Source organism: Trachemys scripta, chromosome 4, assembly GCF_013100865.1.
Source record: "Trachemys scripta elegans isolate TJP31775 chromosome 4, CAS_Tse_1.0, whole genome shotgun sequence".
Lineage (NCBI taxonomy): Eukaryota > Metazoa > Chordata > Testudines > Emydidae > Trachemys > Trachemys scripta.
This window is the reverse complement of record NC_048301.1, coordinates 8,812,887-8,833,328: the sequence shown is the minus strand read 5'-3', so window position 1 is coordinate 8,833,328 and position 20,442 is coordinate 8,812,887. Positions and strand designations below refer to the sequence as shown.

The 20,442-nt window shown below is 41.0% G+C and overlaps 1 protein-coding gene across 5 annotated transcripts in view; it reads left to right on the top strand.

Moving 5' to 3' along the window:
* FERMT2 (fermitin family member 2) overlaps window positions 1-20,442 on the top strand; it is a 95,012-nt gene that overhangs the window by 60,025 nt on the left and 14,545 nt on the right. For 3 of the 5 annotated variants that reach the window (XM_034767861.1, XM_034767857.1, XM_034767856.1), the window contains 7 exons: window positions 1,505-1,639; window positions 10,656-10,688; window positions 11,110-11,335; window positions 11,437-11,539; window positions 11,948-12,055; window positions 16,390-16,524; window positions 18,603-18,652. In XM_034767861.1, the coding sequence (XP_034623752.1) occupies window positions 1,505-1,639; window positions 10,656-10,688; window positions 11,110-11,335; window positions 11,437-11,539; window positions 11,948-12,055; window positions 16,390-16,524; window positions 18,603-18,652 (790 nt within the window). The remainder of the gene's footprint in view (window positions 1-1,504; window positions 1,640-10,655; window positions 10,689-11,109; window positions 11,336-11,436; window positions 11,540-11,947; window positions 12,056-16,389; window positions 16,525-18,602; window positions 18,653-20,442) is intronic. The other 2 variants (XM_034767860.1, XM_034767858.1) reach the window with 1 other exon arrangement.

The following is a 20,442-nucleotide window of genomic DNA, read 5'->3' as shown; positions in this document are numbered from 1 at the left end:
CCTAGTTCTGCTTGCGATTCTCAGGTATGAACCCTCTCCCGGAGTTAGGTGCCTAAGGAGCTTCTTGAAAGAGGCCAGTGGGAGAGGGGGGAGGAGGAGACCTCCTGCGTAACCTTTAGCCCAGTGATTCCGTACTCACCTGGGATGCGGGAGACCAGTTGAAATTCTCCCTTCACCTCATGAGAAGAGGTGGGATTTGAAGAGGCATCTGCCCCCTCTCAGGTAGGTACCCTAACCATTGAGCTATGGCGTATTCTCATGTGTGTCTACCTCAGTCTCTCCTGGTGAAACCATTCCACTTTGGATAAATAGTCATTAAAGCAGAGAGACTGGACCCTGGGCCTCTCATCTCTCAGGTGAGCGTCCTACCCACCAGGCTGTACACTCATTCGCTCTGGCTCTGGATGTTTTGGGTGGAGTTAGGTGGCCTCTGAACACACCTATTGGCTCGGGCCCTGCAAGTGAGTTAGATGGAGGAGTGTCTGTCTTCCCTTGGTGCATGGGTCGCTCTGGGGCTTAGGCAGGCGCCTGGATGTCGAGAGGGAAGGCAGTATACATGCTCACAGGCAGAAACCTAGGTGCCGAGTGAATTTCAGTGCCTACAGGGTTAGGTGATGGCTGAGTGGGGTTTTTTTAATCTCAGTGGTGCCTCAAAATTGTATGTAGGTGCCTAAGTACCTTTGTGAATCTATCCCTTGGTCTCCTCTGCAGCCGATCAGAAATGTAGTGCCCCAAAACATCTTGGCCCAGAACAAAGTCAAAACTCACAGTAACTAATATAAGAGTACATGTAAAGCCTGCATGTTTGTCATGGCCATAATTTCTGTGACACAAACTCTGACTCTTAGAGGGGCTTCATTTAAAAAATCATAAGGTTTTGTTACCCCGTTTTCTTTGTATAATGTGCTTCATAGATTATGGGAAATCTATAAACCTATGTTACATTTTGCTGATTTACAGGATTTATCAAATTGAGGCATAATAGTCAGTGTTTTATAAAATGCGGGTATATATTCTATAGGTATTGTGGAGTGTTACTTTTATAATGGAAAATAAACACAATGGCCAAGATTTTTAAAAATTGGTTCTTCAAGATAGGTTCCTAAATCTGTATTCCGACACCTAAATAAGTGGTTTGATTTTTCAGAAGTGCTGCTCTGGCCAATCATTTAAACCATTTCTTAAAATCTTGGTCAGTAGTTGAAATGCTTTGCATCATACCATGAGTCTTTTTTTGGCACAACAACCAGTCTGACTTGCGTGCATTTGAAATGTTTCAGCGTAATGTACTGTACCTATTTATGTGAAAGGTGTGATTACCTGTACAAATAGCACAGTTGGTTCAGGTAATTCCATACTGAGAAGTGTTACCAAAATCTCTTTATTTCCACACACACAGCCTTGTTTGCAGGACTATTTCCCAGGTTAAAATCTGCAAGTTATTTGAATTTGTCAATAGTGGAAACAATTTTTTTCTTTATTAAAATGGTAATTTTCTCCCCAGACATCAGACATCCAGAAGAACTCTCTCTCTTGAGGAAACCCAGGGATCCAACAAAGAAAAAAAAGAGAAAGATAGATGACCAAAGTGAAGATGAGGCGCTTGAACTGGAGGGACCATTAATCACTCCAGGATCAGGTGAGCCTGGGCTCGTTTCTGGAGTTATTTGGGGGAAGGTGGCTGGGAAGGGAAAAGAGCAAGAGGAAGGGGGAGGGAAGGTCAAGTAGTTCTATTGAAGCAGATGTTAAAGGGAAAGATGTATTGGTCACACCTAATCCATTGATGCCTGCACAAGAAATGTACTGCAAATAAACTTTGCAGAAGTCATCTGAGAGCTATATAGTATTTAGTAATCGTTCTATGAATGAATTCTAAATGCTTTTACATATGTAAAATAGAACAATGCCAATTTTTTATTTTTTTTTAAGTTGAGCCTGATTCTTTTAGTGTCTAGGGCAGGGGTGGTCAACCTCTGGCTCCGGAGCCACATGCGGCTCTTCAGAAGTTAATATGTGGTTCCTTGTACAGGCACCGACTCCAGGGCTGGAGCTACAGGCACCAACTTTCCATTGTTCCGGGGGGAGCTCACTGCTCAGCCCCTGGCTCTGCCACAGGTCCTGCCCCCACTCCACCCCGCCTGCCGTGCCCTCGCTCCTCTCTCCCTCCTCCTGCCCCCCCCCAGCCTTCTGCATACCACAAAACAGCTGATTGGTGGGGCTGCCGATGGATGGGAGGCGCTGGGAGCAGGGGTGGAGGGAACTGATGGGGGGCTGCGGTCGTATTACTGTGGTTCTTTGGCAATGCACATTGGTAAATTCTGGCTCCTTCTCAGGCTCAGGTTGGCCACCCCTGGTCTAGGATATGTTACTGATGTGTTTTCTTAATTTCTAAGCTTTTTCTTGTCCCATATTCTCACAAATACCTGGCTGCACTTGGATATAGAATGATTTACATGTTGGCTTTGTCACTGTGTTACTGCAGGAATTATGTCTTTGTATGAATTATGGAAGGCTGAACAATGGTTGTTCTCTATTATAAGCAGATTCCATAAAGAGTTTTAAGTGTATTAGTATTCCTTATATAAAGGCACAAGTTTCAGACTTTTAATATTAAAAGTAACCTCCTGTTCTTTGTTCATTGTATAATTTCTAATGGTGGAATAGTTTGCATATCTGGTAGATTGTTTGAACAGTGGCTTACAGAAACAGAACAATGCCACTACAGAGAAAGTATACTTACTATGAGTGGTAAATTGAGCCAGATTTAGTCTGTTTTGAAAAATTGAACTGTTGTTCATCAGATCTGCTTTCACCTTGGTGGTGTTGTAAATCCAGTAGCTGAAGGAGAATATTGCACCAGTCATGAGAACCTTAAACTAGAATGGACCTTTACAAACGCTTTCAGCAGTACATTCTAGCTCTCTGCGTATTTCAGAACTGCATGTCTTCTAAAGATGGTGCTTATTAATCAAGCAAAGGAAGGGAAGTGGAGACAGGAAGTTACACTTGTAACATCTTCCTTAATTGGTCTTAAAATACCAGAGGTGGACATAACACTGACCGTATCAGAACCACCAATGATTCTGGACTAGCAAGGGAATCAAGTGAAAATAGTTTGTTTCCTCCCCTTCGCTCCAAAGCGATTAGCTACCTAGGTCTGGTGTAGAGTTAAGGCATCTCTGCATCTTTAATTGCTGCCTTTAGTTCAGCGTATGAACCTGTGTTTGTTTGCTGAGATTTAGTTAAATGCATTTAACTGTAAATTTCTATCCCATTAAATAGAAATTGCATATATTTAACTTGAATAATCTCACCGTAATTAACAGTTGTTGTTCAGTTTGCCCTGGTACTGCACTGATACCATTTCAGTGCTATTGAGTAGTAACGTGACATGAGTAATCATTTCAGGTCGTGCCTGTCTCTGTGCTTACGGATTTACAGAGGTACATTCTGCACATTGATATACCCTGACCAGTAGATGCTGGACTTACAGGCAGATCGTTGTAGGCAAAGCTGATAGTGCTGCTGCTATCTAAGGTTGCCCGACATTTATTATAGAGGAAACTCTAGCGCCTCCCATGATTTGGAGCAGGAACTTGAAATTTGGCAGAGGTTATGGCCTTGTGAGGACTGTGCTTCTTGCCATCCCTGAGAAAATCTGCTCAAATTTGTCCTACTTACAAGCATTTGAAAAATCAGTTCCGACATATTCAGTAGCAACTTGCTAGAGCTTTGCAGCTTAATTCCCTGACGTTTCTAGTCACACTGGGCATGTTTCAGGCAGTGCTGCAGAGGACTAAGCAGAGCTTCCGTGTAGTTGAAATTCCCAGCAGTTCGACTGTGGTGGGTCCAGACACAGAAAATGAGAGCAGAGAGCTTGTCTTTTTGCTCTTAATGCCCCCCTTTTGTTCACACCCAGTCAGCAAAGAAGAGGAAGCCACCTGATTCGAATTGAGAGGGGGACCAAAGCCAGTGAGGGAGAGAGTAGATTTAGGAGCCTGGGAATACCCAGACTGGAGGTTAATGGGAGTTGAAGAGGGGAACTGAGAACCAGAGGATGAGACCCTTACTGGCTGGACAAGGAGACTGAGACTGGGTATCAATGGGTTAGGAGGGAGGGGAGCCAGATCTTGCGGGGAGTGGCTAGGCAAAGAGTGGGACAAGGAGCTGGAATTGGAGGAGGCACTGAGATATTGGACTAGGTGTCTGGGGGAGGGAGACTGGGACTCAGAGTCAGCGAGGATGAGGAACAAGGGGATGATTGGAGATTGGCGAGAGGGAGAGAAAATGGGCAGAAGAGTCTGTTCCTACTAGACTACACTCCACTACAGAGCTTGAAATAAACCCCACAATCGCTGAATCTCACTGTTCCTCTGCAGTCAGTAAGTATCTATGAAATCCTCTGGCAAAGAGTCTCACCCCTTTCTGCTACTGGTGCACATAGATGATTACAATCTGGTACTGCTGTTAGTTATGCCATTAGCACAAGAGCCAAGGTCTGTGTGGTGGATCTAAAAATTCCAACCCTGCTGATATCCCTTGTGGGTGTCAATATGATGACACACAACGGAATGCTTTTTTGAAGAAAGCAAAGAGTACATTAAGAATGCAAAGTCAAGCACTCAGAAGTTAGGAAATGCCAGAACTAAGGTTGCCTGGGCAACCTTAATTTACCCCTTTGTGCAGATACATTACGATACTATCTTTAGTTACGTGATCACATAGTCTCTCTTCCACAGGAGCCCTGTTTCATTCAGTGCACAGAGTATCCCTGGCAATGGGATGTATACCCGTTGTAACTGCTGGGACAGGCAGGCCTAAGCTCAGAGTTGTAGAGTCAGTTGTCTGAAGGATCGCTGTCTCATTTGTTGCAGAAGTTGTAAGGTGAATGAGGCAGGGGGTTGCAGGAAGAGAAAGGATGGGTAAGTAGTTAAGGCAGTTGAATGTTGCTCTGAGCAATTGAGTTCTATGCCTGCCTCTGTCACAGAATTTCCGTGTGATGCTATAGGCAAGTCACTTAAACCAAACTTTTCACAGGTAGCCACTAGCTGTGTGTTCCTCATTTTTTGGGTGCCTTTCTCTGGGTGCCTTACACCTATTCTGGGTGTCTGATTTGCAGGAGTGCTGAGCATTCATAACTGTAACTGAAGTCAGTGGGAGCAGTGCTTTGAACATATACAGTGTTCTATAATACTACATACCCCGAAAAATCAGGTTTTCGGTGTCTCAAATTGGGTGCCCCAAATTAGCATGTGAAAGATGTGGAATTGCTCTCTTCCCCCTCCCCAGTGTCATTGCTATATATTAACCTATGAATGCTGATGTGTAATCGTTTTACTGACATTGATGTGAACTGGTCACTGAGGTGTAGTTCCTGTATAGCTGTGTTTCAGAGTAGCAGCCGTGTTAGTCTGTATCCACAAAAAGAACAGGAGTACTTGTGGCACCTTAGAGACTAACAAATTTTTTAGAGCATAAGCTTTCGTGGACTACAGCCCACTTCGGATGCATATGCATCTGAAGAAGTGGGCTGTAGTCCACGAAAGCTTATGCTCTAAAAAATGTGTTAGTCTCTAAGGTGCCACAAGTACTCCTGTTCTTTTTGTGGATACAGACTAACACGGCTGCTACTCTGAAACACAGCTATACAGGAACTACACCTCAGTGACCAGTTCACATCAATGTCAGTAAAACGATTACACATCAGCATTCATAGGTTAATATATAGCAATGACACTGGGGAGGGGGAAGAGAGCAATTCCACATCTTTCACATGCTAATTTGGGGCACCCAATTTGAGACACCGAAAACCTGATTTTTCGGGGTATGTAGTATTATAGAACACTGTATATGTTCAAAGCACTGCTCCCACTGACTTCAGTTACAGTTATGAATGCTCAGCACTNTTAAGGTGCCACCAGACTCTTTGTTGTTTTTGTATGTTATAGTTTCTTAATCAAAATGTTGTGCAGAACCCAATCAAATGCCTTGTAGAAGTCTTGAGTTTAACATCAACCAAACTTGTAATCCTATCAAAATGATAGTTTGACAAGATCTGTTTTACCTAAACTCATGTTGATTGGCACTAATTATATTATCCTCTTCTAATTCTTTATTAATAGAGTTCCGTATCAGCTGTTCCATTATTTTGTCTGGGATCAAAGTCAGGCTCAGAGTCCTATAATTACCCAGGTCATCCCATTTACCCTTTTAAAATATTGGTACAACATTAGCTTTCTCACAGTCCTTTCGAGCTTCCCTAGTGTTGCAAGACTTACTGAAAATTAACATTAATGGTCCAGAGTTTCTTGGCTAGCTCTTTTAAAGCTCTTGGATGCAAGTTATCCAAATCTGCTGACTTAAAGATGTCTAACTTTGGTAGGCACTGTTTAACATCTTCGTTAGTTACAGTTGGAATGGAAAATACTTCATTGTGGCTGGTACATCTGGCTTTTTTCCAAATTCAAAACAAAAATATTTATAGAACCCGTCTGCCTCTTCTGCATTATTATCGATAGCTCTACCATTTCCATCTAATAATGGACCAGTGCCATTCGCAGGGTTCCTTTTGTTCCCCTTCTGCTTTAAAAAACAATCAAACAAAAGAAAAAACCCTCTTTCTTACTGTCCTTAACTCTACTGGCCATAGAGTCTGTGTTCTTTTAACAATTTTCTATAATTTCTAACTTCTAATTTACATTAATTGCTATCAATTTCCCCTTTTTTCTGTCTTACAGATATAATTTTTATTATTGCTGCTCTCACTTCCCTTAGCCAGGTTTGTTTTTTGGGCACCTAGCAAAATGTTCTTAAACCGTTCCCATTTATCATTCACATTTGTCATTCTCATTTTTCTGTTTAAACATGGATTCAGCAGGAGACAGGGGTGCACGGAGGCAGGAAAAAAATAGTGAAATAGTTTGCACAGAAAAATTGAATTGTATTTCCTACTATTTGAGTGCTTGACCTTGCAACCTTAATGAGTTCTGTGTGTGTGTCCTCACCTGTGCGTGTGGATGCAATTTTATATATATTGTAATCCCTTAAGGGCAGATGGTGTCCAAGCCCAGGTTCTGAGCTAGGGAGAAAAGGAATGCAATCATTCCCTAGGCTCTGGTGTGGCAGTAGAGCTGTACCACAGCTGCTGTTACTACCTTGCGACTGCAATAGCTTCTTTTCTCACTGTTTGCCGTTCCAACAAGGGATGCAGCCAGCTTTTCCATGTAATTTTTGATGCCCTGGTCCTTCTGCATTCTAGGAGCCTTTTGAGAAAGGATCATCTAGGAGCTGCGATTCTGTGGCAGGCTTTGAGTGTAAATCCCCTATGCAGGTTCCCAGTATCCAACAATATCCCACTCTGACAGCTCTACTCTCAACGCTCTTCCATGCCCGCCAAAAACGCGGGAAGGGAGGAAGACGAGCACAAGGCTTGCCTCTTAGGCAGCAGTCCAATGAATAACTGCACACGCTCGCTCCAGCAGTAAGCATGCTTCCCGTTGTGTATATTTGTATTGCACATTGGAACAAATGTGTAAATCTGATGGTGATGTATTTTAAGAAGGTGTATATTTAGCACACATTGGTGAACCATATCCTAGTGTAAACAACACAAGTTTGTAGCTTTAATTTGTGGTAGTTGGTCAAGGTAAACCTGAACTCCCCATTATGGTTTCCTTTCAGCCAGCTAATGTATTAAAACTAACAAACTGCCTTGTCTACACTAGGGTTTTAGCATGTGTTAAGACACGCCTTTTTTCCTAGTGAAGGCAAGGCTTTAGATTGGGAATATTTTCCTAAGAGCAGCGGAGAACTGATTGCTTGAGACATTTTAACGTGGAATTTTCTCCAGTGGTCAGTGTCTGATTCCGTTGAAGTCCATGGCATTTGCAGGTATGAAAAGAATCTGGCTCACTCTGCAGTAGCAGGATCTCCTCCCCCGCACAGCTAGTAGTAGTTAGGATGTATGTGTGACAGAAATCAAGGGGATGTGACTGAGTACAGGGTGTGGATCTGCTAAATTAGATGGCACTGATTTTACACAATCATTCTTCTGACCATAGAAGCACTTTGAATCTGGTTTAATTGAGTGCCTAGAGCATGAGGGTAGCCTTACGAAACTACATTCACAATGGTAATACTTTTAAAAGAAGGCATGAAAAACAGTGAACAGAATGACCATTGGGCTATCCGTATAGAAGCAATAAAGAGCTAATAATGGAATTTAATCCTCAGACAAAAAAAACAGTGGGTAGATCTATACTACTGCTTAAGTCAATTTAACTTGCATCACTCGGGTGTGAAAAAGACACCCCCTCCCGGAGCAATGCAAGTTACAGCTATCTAAGCGCTGTCCATGCTGGTGCCATGTTGATGTGTATTGTACCTCACTTTTGAAAATCTGGGTCTTAGTATGATAATTAAAAGGAATACCTCAGTGATAGAAATGGAGACAGTTTACTTCTCAGTTATTTCCAGATATCTGCAGACTTGGGAAGCCAGCTCTACGTCAGTTTCCTCCTTTTCACATTTGGAATCTTTCCTTTGCAACCTTTTGAGCTAGAAAACTTTGTTTCCTTTTTCAAAGGAAAACCACCCTTCTAGCTCAAAAGGTTGCAAAGGAAAAACCCCCCCCCCGCCCCCCCCCCCCCCCCGAATCTAACATAGGGGCCAGTTGCATATCTTAAGTAAGAAAAGTTTATTCTGAAGAGCAGGTATTTTACACTGATGAATTAAAGAAAGGACAGTACTGTGACAGCTGGATTTGGAGTACACAGAATAGCTTTTTAAAGAATTCTGGACCAGAATTGAGGAAAGCATCTTGCAATATGAATGAATGACCTAACTGAAGACTGAAATAGACATTGTTTTAATACAAATCCAATCTCTCATTTCTCTCTCCTTTCATTTCTTCACTCTTGCCCTTTCTCCATCCATCTCCAGCTTGCAAAAAAGTCCTCCCCCCCCCCCCAACTCACAAAATGAATGAGTAAAATAACCTCTGTACTCTTGACATCCTGCTTTTAAACAGGTAGGAATGTTTTGTTTAACTTTTCAGGGAGCTGCTTAAGCTGACCCTTAAATTCTACAGGTTTGTCTCTCTTTTAGAAGGAGATATTTTTTTCCCAAATAAACCCCCTGAGGATTGATGCCTGTAATTGCAATATAAATAATATTCTGAAGTTGAGACTTCATTTGGTCTGTGTGCCGTGATGAAAGCCAGCCTGCCAAAACATTGTCCGTTTATTTATGAACATTCTCTAGAACGACAATAAGGAGAGAGTATTTTTTATCCAAGTATCAGGTTTGCCTGAAAGTGCAGTGAGAGAAAACCCTTCCATGTACTGTTGAAAGTTCTGCAAGAACCAGAAGTCTTAACTCAAATAGTTGAACCAAAAGACTCAATTTCTCTCTGCTCTTGCTGGGACTTGGCTGAAAAGTCTAATTGTTTTATATAGCAGCTTTCATGCTGAGCTCAAACCTGCCAAATACTACACACTTTGGAGGAATATGCATGTCAGATTTACTGTTTTCTACCCAAAAAAAAAAAAAAAAAAACCACCCACTTAATACACACACAATCTGACTCGCACATTTTCAAGTGAAAATAAGCAGCCTTTACAGAGTGACTTGTTGGTTTATTTAAAATTCTGCTTTTTTGAGATATGCCAAGGATTAGAGAAAGGCAAAGAATACAGATCAACTACATATTTCTTCCCTTTCAAAAACAGCTGAGATGATCAGAACACACTGTGGCAACATGAACAAGTATCTTGAAAACTACTAAATAGGAACTGCTTTTCATCTGGGTATCTGGACTCGACTGCACTTAATGCTGGCGAAAGAGGCAAGACAATTTGCAGTAACATTGAGAAATCTTAACTTTCGGTCTCTCGGCAGTTCAATAAACTGTTCAGATTGTCATTACAGAGTTCAGAGAATCCAGGCCATTGGTGTATAATCAAAGCCATTTTATTAATAAATAAATAAAAATAAAGCTTTTTGTATATCCAGTCCACCACATCTTCTCTAGTTTTAAGACAAAGAATCAGTTTAAATATATCATTCCCAGGTCTACACCTTTGTTCCAGTGTGCAATACAAATAAACACAGTGGGAAAAGTGATCGCCGCTGAAGAGAGCAAGTGATGATCAGACCTAACAGACTTCATAATTTGTTACACAGATGTGAAGAGTCAAAATATCAAAACTGTGGTGAATGACCCATACGCCACTCCCAGGGTTATTGAAAACTTTCCTCAAATAGAATTTGTGGGCTTGAAAAATTTACCAGACTCAATGGAATAATTATCTGCTATTTTTTAAAAGGCAGGTCTTAAGGCTAGGCGACCACACACTATTCTGAAGAGTAAGCAGCACATTTTAAAGTTCAGTCAGGAGATAGCAACAGCTACTCTTACTGATACATCTCACATGTATGGAGACTGTCAAAATTTGGCTTAATTAGGGCATGGTTTAAACAGGGTAGTTTTGGTTTCAAGTCCAACTTGTGAAAACAAATGAATATGACAAACGTAACCAGAATATTCTAAGTCTTTTACAGTTGTGCATGTTTTTCACTTTCTGTCCCTTTTTGTTTCTGACTTCTCTCATTGTCTCCCTCTTGCCTTCTCACTTCCTTTCTTTCCTTCTCTGTAGGCACTGATGTTCTTTACATCGGCCCAGTGAAAGGTGAGCCCCACCTCATTAGGACTTTTGTCCCCGTCTTCTGTGATTTCTTTGGCTGTCTCCTTATTTTCCTACTCCTCTAAACTTTGACTTTCAAAATTCATAAGCAACAGATTACCTACGATTATTGTCTCCAGTAGTACCCCCAATGTGCTAGATGCTGTAGAAACATAAGCAGGCACAGTTCATACCCCTAAGGGTGGATTTCTGACAATTTTCACATGGGTTAAATGTAAAGTGAACTTTATCTGTCTTGTTTATCAAGGATAGTTAAAATAGTTTAGCTTTTCATAGGAAAACAAGCATTGCAGTGTCTGGGGTTTTTTTTAAGTCACAGGATTTTTAAAATCTGTTTACTGTGTTAGTTTTGCATTGAGTGTACAGAACACAAGCTAACGTCACATGTTTATTCCTGTTCTGTTAGGAAGCATATATTCAAGTCCGGGACTTTATAGCAAAACCATGACGCCCACCTATGATTCTCACGATGGAAGCCCTCTGTCTCCAACTTCAGCTTGGTTTGGAGATAGTGCTTTATCAGAAGGGAATCCTGGTATACTTGCGGTCAGCCAGCCAATTACATCCCCAGAAATCTTAGCAAAAATGTACAAGCCACAAGCACTTCTCGATAAAGCCAAGATCAACCAAGGGTGAGTTAAAGACGTATATTAAAAACTTAAGCTGCATTCTTAAAACGGTTACAAAGACTCAACCAGACCTTTTTTTGTTATCTATTGTTGACAACTTGCAGATGGCTGGATTCATCGAGATCGCTCATGGAACAAGATGTGAAAGAAAATGAGGCCTTACTGCTCCGGTTCAAGTATTACAACTTCTTTGACTTGAATCCAAAGGTACTGAGTTATTTCTGTCTTGTACATATGTCCAAACGTTCAAAAAGTGGAGACCAGTGTCTGCATTCAGAATGCTTCCATGCCCATTTGTATGGGCAACTGCTCAGCTGCCGGTCTTTGAAAATGTGATCCTGTGTCTTACTTTGTATGTATCATTTGAATCTGTTTGTTTACGCATCAAGACTCTGCCAAATGAACAAAATCAGATGGTTGCCTGAGCATCTGTTAAGGGAATTCGGGTTGTTTCAGTGTCAAAGTGGTTTAGCGTTTAAATCTCAAGTAGAAATTTGGATGTAAAAATAAGTCTCGTGATGTTTAATTTGATATGTTTGAAGTATAAAGGGCCCCAGGCCGCCTTTTGCAGGTGCTTTATATGGGTGTGGTGTGTGTTTTTGTGTTTCGCTATAGTACGATGCAATCCGAATCAACCAGCTTTATGAGCAGTCTAAATGGGCTATTCTTTTAGAAGAAATAGAATGTACGGAAGAGGAAATGATGATGTTCGCAGCATTGCAGGTAAGAGACTGAGTCTTTTTTTTTAATTGAACTCAGTTGCAATTTTGTAGCCTTCTATAGGCTTTAAATCAAGGGGTGGATTGAAGCTAAACTGCATTGCAACTAGTTCATTAAAAGCCTTGCTCTATCTTTGTCAGGAAGCTGAACTTTCTGTTCTAATGAAACTTGGCTGGTTTCCTGTTCTCTAGTGTTTACTTAAACTTTTTAGGTAATTTAAATATTTGCTTCATATTACTTCACATGAAAAGGAATTTAGATTATTTTCCCCAAAGTTGTTTGTATCTATCTTGACTCTTATTTTTGCCCTTTAAAAAAAAATACAAGTAAGTACATTAGGTTACTGAACTGTATCTTTCTGGCTCTTTGCCCCTAGAACAGCTGGTGATAATCTGTGGGTTTCCTAGAACTATTTATTTATCTGTTGTGCAGAATATTATGTGCAAATTTGGCATAGGTAATACACCTGTGAATGCTTTTACCATTCATTTCCATAAGACTGATTGTAAACCGAGTCTAAGTGTGGTCCCAAGTCTGTCTGGCAGCCAGGCTGCTTCTCTCCTCCTCACCCATGCAGAAACATCCCTGGCCTAGCAGATCCGGGGCTTTATGGATTTCAACCCATAGCGGTCCTTTTGCAAAAAAGAATAAAGAAAGCAAGAATGTAAAAGTTCGTCCTCCAGTTTCCCTGTAAGAGCAACCCAAGATGCATGATGTTTGACATCCACTGTGACATTAACAGTTTCAGCTTTGTAGATTTAATTGTGGTATCGCTGTGGTAATTCTATCCTTTCTGGATTATAATACTTAGTCACAAGTTTCTGCCTTCAAAAATACTTATTGAATGAACACCAGAGAAAATAGCTCTCCCCTAGAAAGATCACTTCTATTTTAGGGTTTTGTACTGCTGCCCATTACCCTAGTGCCCGAGTGCCTGCTGCATAAAATAGATTGGGAGCAGCAAAGTCCCTAGTGGACTTCATGGAATTTCTGGCTCTCGTTCTTCCTCAGGTTATAGAAGGCTCTGCTTGGGGGTGTAGGATTTTTTTGTTTGTTTTTTCTGGTGCGGTAAAAGAGGGAGCAGATCATGCTATGAATGCCATTCTGGTTATGATTAAAAAAAAAAACTGTATCAAATAGATTTTGCAACATTTCCTGAAGCTGGTTAGACTCTGGATTTGTCAATACTCCTTTGGAAGTTCATTCCACAACCAGATCCCCCTCAGCTGAGATGCTTTGTGTGCTTTCTGCTGGGCTCTGTGATCTCTATTGACCCAGAGGCGCGCAACCATCTTGGAGCGACATAGCTGGAGATGCAGTCTCTAATGCAGCTGATCCATTAACTGCTTTGAAGAATTGCTTCTAGTATGGTAGATTTGTTCTAGATCTGAATGTTGTTTCTATGCCACTATCTTTAAGGAGCACGAATACTTTTCTGAATGTGCATAGTGCTGCTTTTATTGCAAGACAATACAAAGAAGGAATTTTAGATAGTAGCAGTTGCTGAAATGGCAATCCAACCATTGTTTTTGTTATAATAATGAAGTGTGTTAGCAATACAAGCACTGGTATAGTGTGGGTAGATGGCAAATACTTAGGAAACCAAGACTTTGCTGCTGATATTGTGCAACTAAATGACACCCCCACACATCCCAAAAATTACACAGACAGTATGGCAAAAATAGCAGGCCAAGTAAGGCTCAAAACTAGTTATGCTAAAACAAACATCCTTGAAACCCAGCCATCAAGCAGTAATATAAAATTAGAAGACAAAAATATCAAGAAAATAGAACAGTTTACATACCTGGCCAGCATCATATTGGCTATTGGAGACCTCAAGAAGGAAGTGACATCAAGGATAGGAAAGGCACCCCCAGCATTTATTAGACTCAGCAAGATATGGAAATCAAAGATATACAGTGCTAGAACATAACCAAGGATTTTTAATGTAAACATAATCTCAGTGCTAGCATATGGCTGTGAGAGCTGGCGATCTACCAAAATATTAGATAGTAAACCAGATTCCTTTGAAAATAAGTGCCTAGAAAAGATTCTGGACACTGTTGGAAAGACTTCATCATCAATGGAGAGAGCTGAGAAATCACCAATCAGCAGCTCTTCAGGAACTGCTGGACATATTTGAGGCATGCACTGTGGATGCTAACCCACAGATTCCCTGTGAGGCTGTCAAGTGGAAACCAACTGATGTGAAGAAACAAGGGTGCCGAAGAGAAAACTAAGACCCCTAGCAGGCAGGGCAGAACAGTTGATCTCTCAACACCTTAGAGCAGATGGAAGCCGCCACAAATGACAAAGATGAATGGAAGAGACTAGTTTCCACCCTGTGCCCCAATATTCGTTTGGGAAGTATGTGATCAGACCAGCCATTTACACTTCAAGTTTGCATTTCCCATTGCACCTTTCTGGTATGGAATGAGTAACTGGATAAACTTTGTAGTAGCCTAAAATAGATTATTAGGTTGTCGTTTTGGGGGTTTTTTGGTTGTGTCTGTCTTGCAAAATCCAGAGAAGACTAAAACAAGAGTTGAGATGTGCCTATGTCTACACTGAGTACAACTCTGGTTTGTAACTAGGTCATGTGTCTGGATATGAGTCAACAGTGTGCTCTTGTTGCCAAGAAGGCTAACGGCATTTTGGGCTGTATAAGTAGGGGCATTGCCAGCAGATCGAGGAACGTGATCGTTCCCCTTTATTTGACATTGGTGAGGCCTCATCTGGAATACTGTGTCCAGTTTTGGGCCCCACACTACAAGAAGGATGTAGAAAAATTGGAAAGAGTCCAGCGGAGGGCAACAAAAATGATTAGGGGTCTGGAGCACATGACTTATGAGGAGAGGCTGAGAGAACTGGGATTGTTTAGTCTCCAGAAGAGAAGAATGAGGGGGGATTTGATAGCAGCCTTCAACTACCTGAAGGGGGGTTCCAAAGAGGATGGAGCTCGGCTGTTCTCAGTGGTGGCAGATGACAGAACAAGGAGCAATGGTCTCAAGTTGCGGTGGGGGAGGTCCAGGTTGGATATCAGGAAAAACTATTTCACTAGGAGGGTGGTGAAACACTGGAATGTGTTACCTAGGGAGGTGGTGGAGTCTCCTTCCTTGGAGGTTTTTAAGGCCCGGCTTGACAAAGCCCTGGGTGGGATGATTTAGCTGGGAATTGGTCCTGCTTTGAGCAGGGGGTTGGACTAGATGACCTCTTGAGGTCCCTTCCAACTCTGATATTCTATGATTCATGCTTTACTCACTGGACCCTATTACAAAGTCCATGTTTGAGGTGTCTGCACAGCAGCCTTTTCACAACAAAGTCACGTGTCAGCTGGGCTTGCATGTTCACAATTATCACACAATCTAGTTGAGCTTTTCCCAAAATAAACTGGGACAAGCAATCTGGTTGCCATCCCGTACTGCCTGGGAGATAGAGCTCCCAGAATTCACAGAGCAGCACTTGAGGCAGTGCATTCTGAGATGTTCTGGCACACGGAAAGCTAGAAGGGATGAGGCTCAACCAGACTAGTTTCATTAGCACTATACAGCAAAGTGTTTTATGGTTACACAAAGAGCTTTATGCCATCGTCTGCCACACGTTAACCATGTTATCTGGACCCAAATCTGTGTAGAGCCAACTATGTCATTCGTGTACTATAAACTGAGTAGGGAAGGATGGGTTTGTGATTAAGACCCTGGATTGGGTTCAGTTTCTGACTGTCATGGTTTCCCTGTGATCCTGGCCAAATCACTTCCGGTGGAATTTTCAGAAGCACTTAGCATTGGCCGGACTCTGCTCCCACTGAAGTTAATAGTAAATCTCCTATTGACTGCAGTGGGAGCTGAGTTAGGCCAATGCGGAGCATGCTTTAGAAATCCCACCCATAAGCTCTGTGCTTCAGACCTCCATCTGTAAACTCTGTTGTACTGGTGATAGACTGTAGCCTGTTTTTGTAACTGGCTAGTCCATTGTTTGCCCAGTAGAGTCTACGGAAGTTTGTGCAGTTGTGCTTGTAGTATAATGTTTTAAATGGGAGCATAGGGCAATAACATAGCTGTATTATCTTCTGGTTACTGTAATGTAGAACACCATAGCACTCATCTAAAATGGATTGCCAGCCTCTTCTCCGAACGTTGTTGCTGTGGTCATGCAAAGTGTGATTCCTGTGGCTCCCCTATTGTACCAATACAATATTACCATTACAGCTATTTAAGTGGATGACAATGAATTTGACAATAGTGAGATTTCTGCTAGGTCAGATAAGTGTTTTATTATTCTGTTAAATTTAAGTACAGTGTATTTAAAATCAACAGGGTCTCTAACTTGTGTTTCAGTACCACATCAACAAACTATCAATCATGTCATCAGAAAATCACTTGAACAACAGTGACAAAGAAGTTGATGAAGTTGACGCTGCCCTGTCTGATTTGGAAATTACTTTAGAAGGTGGTAAAACATCAACGACTCTGGTAAGAGTTAATGACTTCTTAAAGTTGAATAAATGCTTGTGATCTGGCAGACTTAACAGTGGGACTATAGGAAGTTTGCTGATGAAGCAACATTCCTTCTTTTGGTCTCTTCTTATTTGTCTCCTCTCTGCACTAAATAGGCCAAATCTTTTCCATGCCTCTGATCGTTTTTGCTGCCCCTCCCTGGACACTGTTTCTGCCGTACTGGATATAAGAAGGGTTGATGAGAACTAAGCATAGGGTTGCCACGTAGTGCGAAGGTGTAGTATTTTTGGCATTGTGCTCTAACCCTTAATGCAATATAATACTCTTTGACCAACACTGTTATTGAGCAGATGATTTCACTGAGCTGTTCCGATACCTCCTTTCTCTGTCCTGAGTATTTACAGTTAACTTAGAACCCATTGACATGCATCGTTAGCTCAAGTTGTTTGTTCTAATGTGTATCCCTTTACACTGAATGTTACCCGTCATAATGCCCAGTCAGCTAGCATATAAAAGATCCTCCTGTAGAAACCAAGTATAACAATACATTTGTAGCTATGGCAACAAACTGTGAAGCATGAAGATTATTAGATTCTAATCCACTATGAACCACAGGTTGCCTGTGTGACCACAAGCAAGTCACAGTGGCCTCCTTAAACTTTAGCTTACCCAGCCGGAAAACTGGGCGAAGTAGGGCCTCGCTAAAACTTGAGCCATTATACGTGTGAAATACAGCAGTGTCAAGGACAACTCAAATGGAATACATGAATTTCTGTTTCTTCTAATTGCTTAAAAAATACTCAGTTCTGAATAGATTTAGTTTTTCTTCCACTATTCCTTAGTTAATGAACAAAGCTTTACAGTGCCAAAAATATAAATTCTAAAACTTCTGAAACACAGTAATATTGTAGTAATATGGCTCTTCCATAGAACAGCACTGTGAAAGAAGAATTAAGGCCAAATACCTAAACTTTTCAAGATCGGCATCTTCCTTCAGAGGAACAACTCCAGTCAGTGGAGCATCACACACTTATGCCGGGTTTGAATTCACGTGTTTATGTTCTAACCTTTTCAAGACATAAAAGACCGAAACCTTCAAATTTTGTTTTATTTTTCTCTTTTAGCAGCCATCTTAAGTATATTTTTAAACTATTTGTAGTGATCTTTGAAGTTAACATGGATTTTTTTTTTTTGCTTGCTAAAGTATCGTTATTGATAACAGAGCTTTAGAAGTATTAACTTGTGCTGCTTCTGATGGATGTACAGTGGGAAGAAGAAAATTGTCAGATGCTATATAAATAGTGGCTTTTTAATAGGAGGAATCTTCAGATTTCAGTGCCACTGAAAGTGATTTAAACCATAATATTGAGAAGCCTACCCTGCCAGATAAGAATTAAGAAATTTAGAAATGACACATTGGTTGAGACTGTCCATTTCGTATCTGCCTCGGGATGAATATTTTGTTTGTTTTTGTTAAACTGAAATCCATAGATATGTTCTAGGGATATAGTCAAATGTGAAAATACTGAAAGATTGTTTAAAATGGCAATTTGAAAGCAATTCAAGAACCCTCTGTGATATTTTAAAGCAGCATCCTTTTTTTTTTTTTTTTTTTGGCTTGGATTCAAGGAAAAAGCAGTGAAGTCATAAAGAACCTATGCTTATTCTCAAACACCAGTCCAGTCCTAAACTACTTCAATTGTGTGTGTGCAGAATCAACTCCAGAATTTCAAGTGCAGTACTGACCTTTTAAAAACCTATATTAATGAGTCAATTGTCTCCTCCTACTTGTGTGTTGAGAAAAGAGTTTCAAAGTAGCACTTCTTTGGAGTGAATTTTCTTCTCTTTCTCAGTCTGTGAAATAAACTGTATTCTAATAAAGTAGACTGATCTGTGAGACCTTGACATTTGACAATGAAGTTTTATCAAGCTTTTTTCCCCCTCATCACTGAGGAAATTGCCGTTGAGTAATTGCATGGCATTGTCCTATAAACTGAATCACTGTCCCCAGTGCCCTGTTTTCGGATCCTCCCATCCTAGAACTGAGTCTTGTATCTGGCAGACAAATCAAATGAATGATCTTTTATTTTCAGGGTGACATCACTTCGATTCCTGAGCTTGCCGACTACATTAAAGTGTTCAAGTAAGTACTGATGGGAAGAGGCGCTTGTGAAACAGATGTCAATGAATAAATAATGACAGTACTGCATAATTCCCTTTCTACCCTGCTGTCTGGATTCTTAGCTGCACGCCACTGCTCTGGTTTGTGTGAAATGTCTTCTAACACATTGACTTCATAGCTGCAGTCTAGCTAAAATACCACAGTGCTCCAGATATTAAAACTTCCTGTTTATTTCCACTTTATTTTGCACCTATCCTATACACTGGCCACTTAATGTTAGTTTTACTACATTTTTTAGTACAGTGATTCAGTTCTTCAGATGTATAACTGCTGTCTTTCATTGCTCCATGCCCCTCCCCATCCTTCCCCCCATACCCCACTGGAGTTGGGGGAGGGGACATGCTTTGGCTACTCTTCACCAGTAGCTGGTGCTGAAATGTTTATATTCTGTTATGCCAGTAAGTTAATCAAGCTATCCTAAAATTAGAACTGTCATGTAACTAGAAACCTTACTCAAGTGCTTTTCTTGGTTTGAGAGACTAGATGAATAATAAACAAGCGTCCTTCTAATCTGCCTGTTCTGTTCTGGCTGCCAAAAGGAGCCTCTTCCAGCTTATGTAGAGCTTTTTTAGTTATAAATTGGATCATGGTATGTGGAAACTGGGACTAGTCATGTTTGAATCTTGACTAATATTTTGGCAGTCAGGGCCGTCTCTTGCAATTTAGTATGCACTGTGTTAGGGAGATGATGAAAGTTCTGGAATCTTTGCATAGATCTAATGAAACTTCATGGGTTAGGAACAGAAGAAAAGCAACTGCATGAGAACAGGGTTGTAATTAACCTTTATTTTGTAATGGTTTGTTTTCTTGAACCATAGCCTGTCATCTGTTTACTGAAAAAGTTTTTGTCCATTTTGTAATGCATATTTATCAAGTTTACTATAGTACCTGACTCAGTCTGGGTCTCTGGTGTATTTTGATTACTAGAGCACAGTTTCAGGGCTAGTGTGTCTATCCAGCTATGTGAATTCTTTTTAAAAGAGAGAGTCTTTGTTTTTGATACAGTTTGACATACTTAATTGTTAATAAAAAAGGCACAACTTGGGAAGCTAGTTGATTGGCGAACTAGAGCTCTAGTTGTGGGACAAACCTCGTTTATCTTTTGGAAGGTGTTAGACTCACTAGACTCTCTTGGATCCATGTGCCTAGGGAAAGTGGAGGTGAATATTTAAATTGATTTTTTTAAATATACAGAAAGGTTAAACAAATCTAGAAAAATCAATAAGACCAAGCACTGGGTGGCCTAGGATCCTAAATTCTCCAGACCTTGATATAATCATCATCTTCGTATTCACTTGAGTTACAGCATCTGCTTCATTTTAAGTAGTTGCATTTCAAATTTGTTGCTGCAGTTTGAACGAACCGGGGCTTTGTTTCTTTAGCCTTCCACCAAAGAGAAAGCCAAGTGTGTCTGAGGTGCTGAGAATGGCTGCAGCTCAAGCTGCCGCTACTCAACAGGCAGTAGATGACCTAGATTGAAACCGAGGTGTGTTCCTATAGGCATCTGGTTTCCGAAATAGAATACAGAAGCTCCCCGACTTACGCAAGCGGTCCATTCCGGAACACCTTGTGTAAGTCGAATTTTGCGTCAGTCGGGAACGTATCTCCGACAATTACGCGCCAAAAAAAAAAAAAAGGCGTACAGAACTTTTTCCGTAAGTGCGAATCTCTGTAAGTTGGGTTTGCGTAACCCAGGGAGCCTCTGTATCTTAAATGTAAAGGACTCACCTCACCTATAAAGGGTGGGAGGG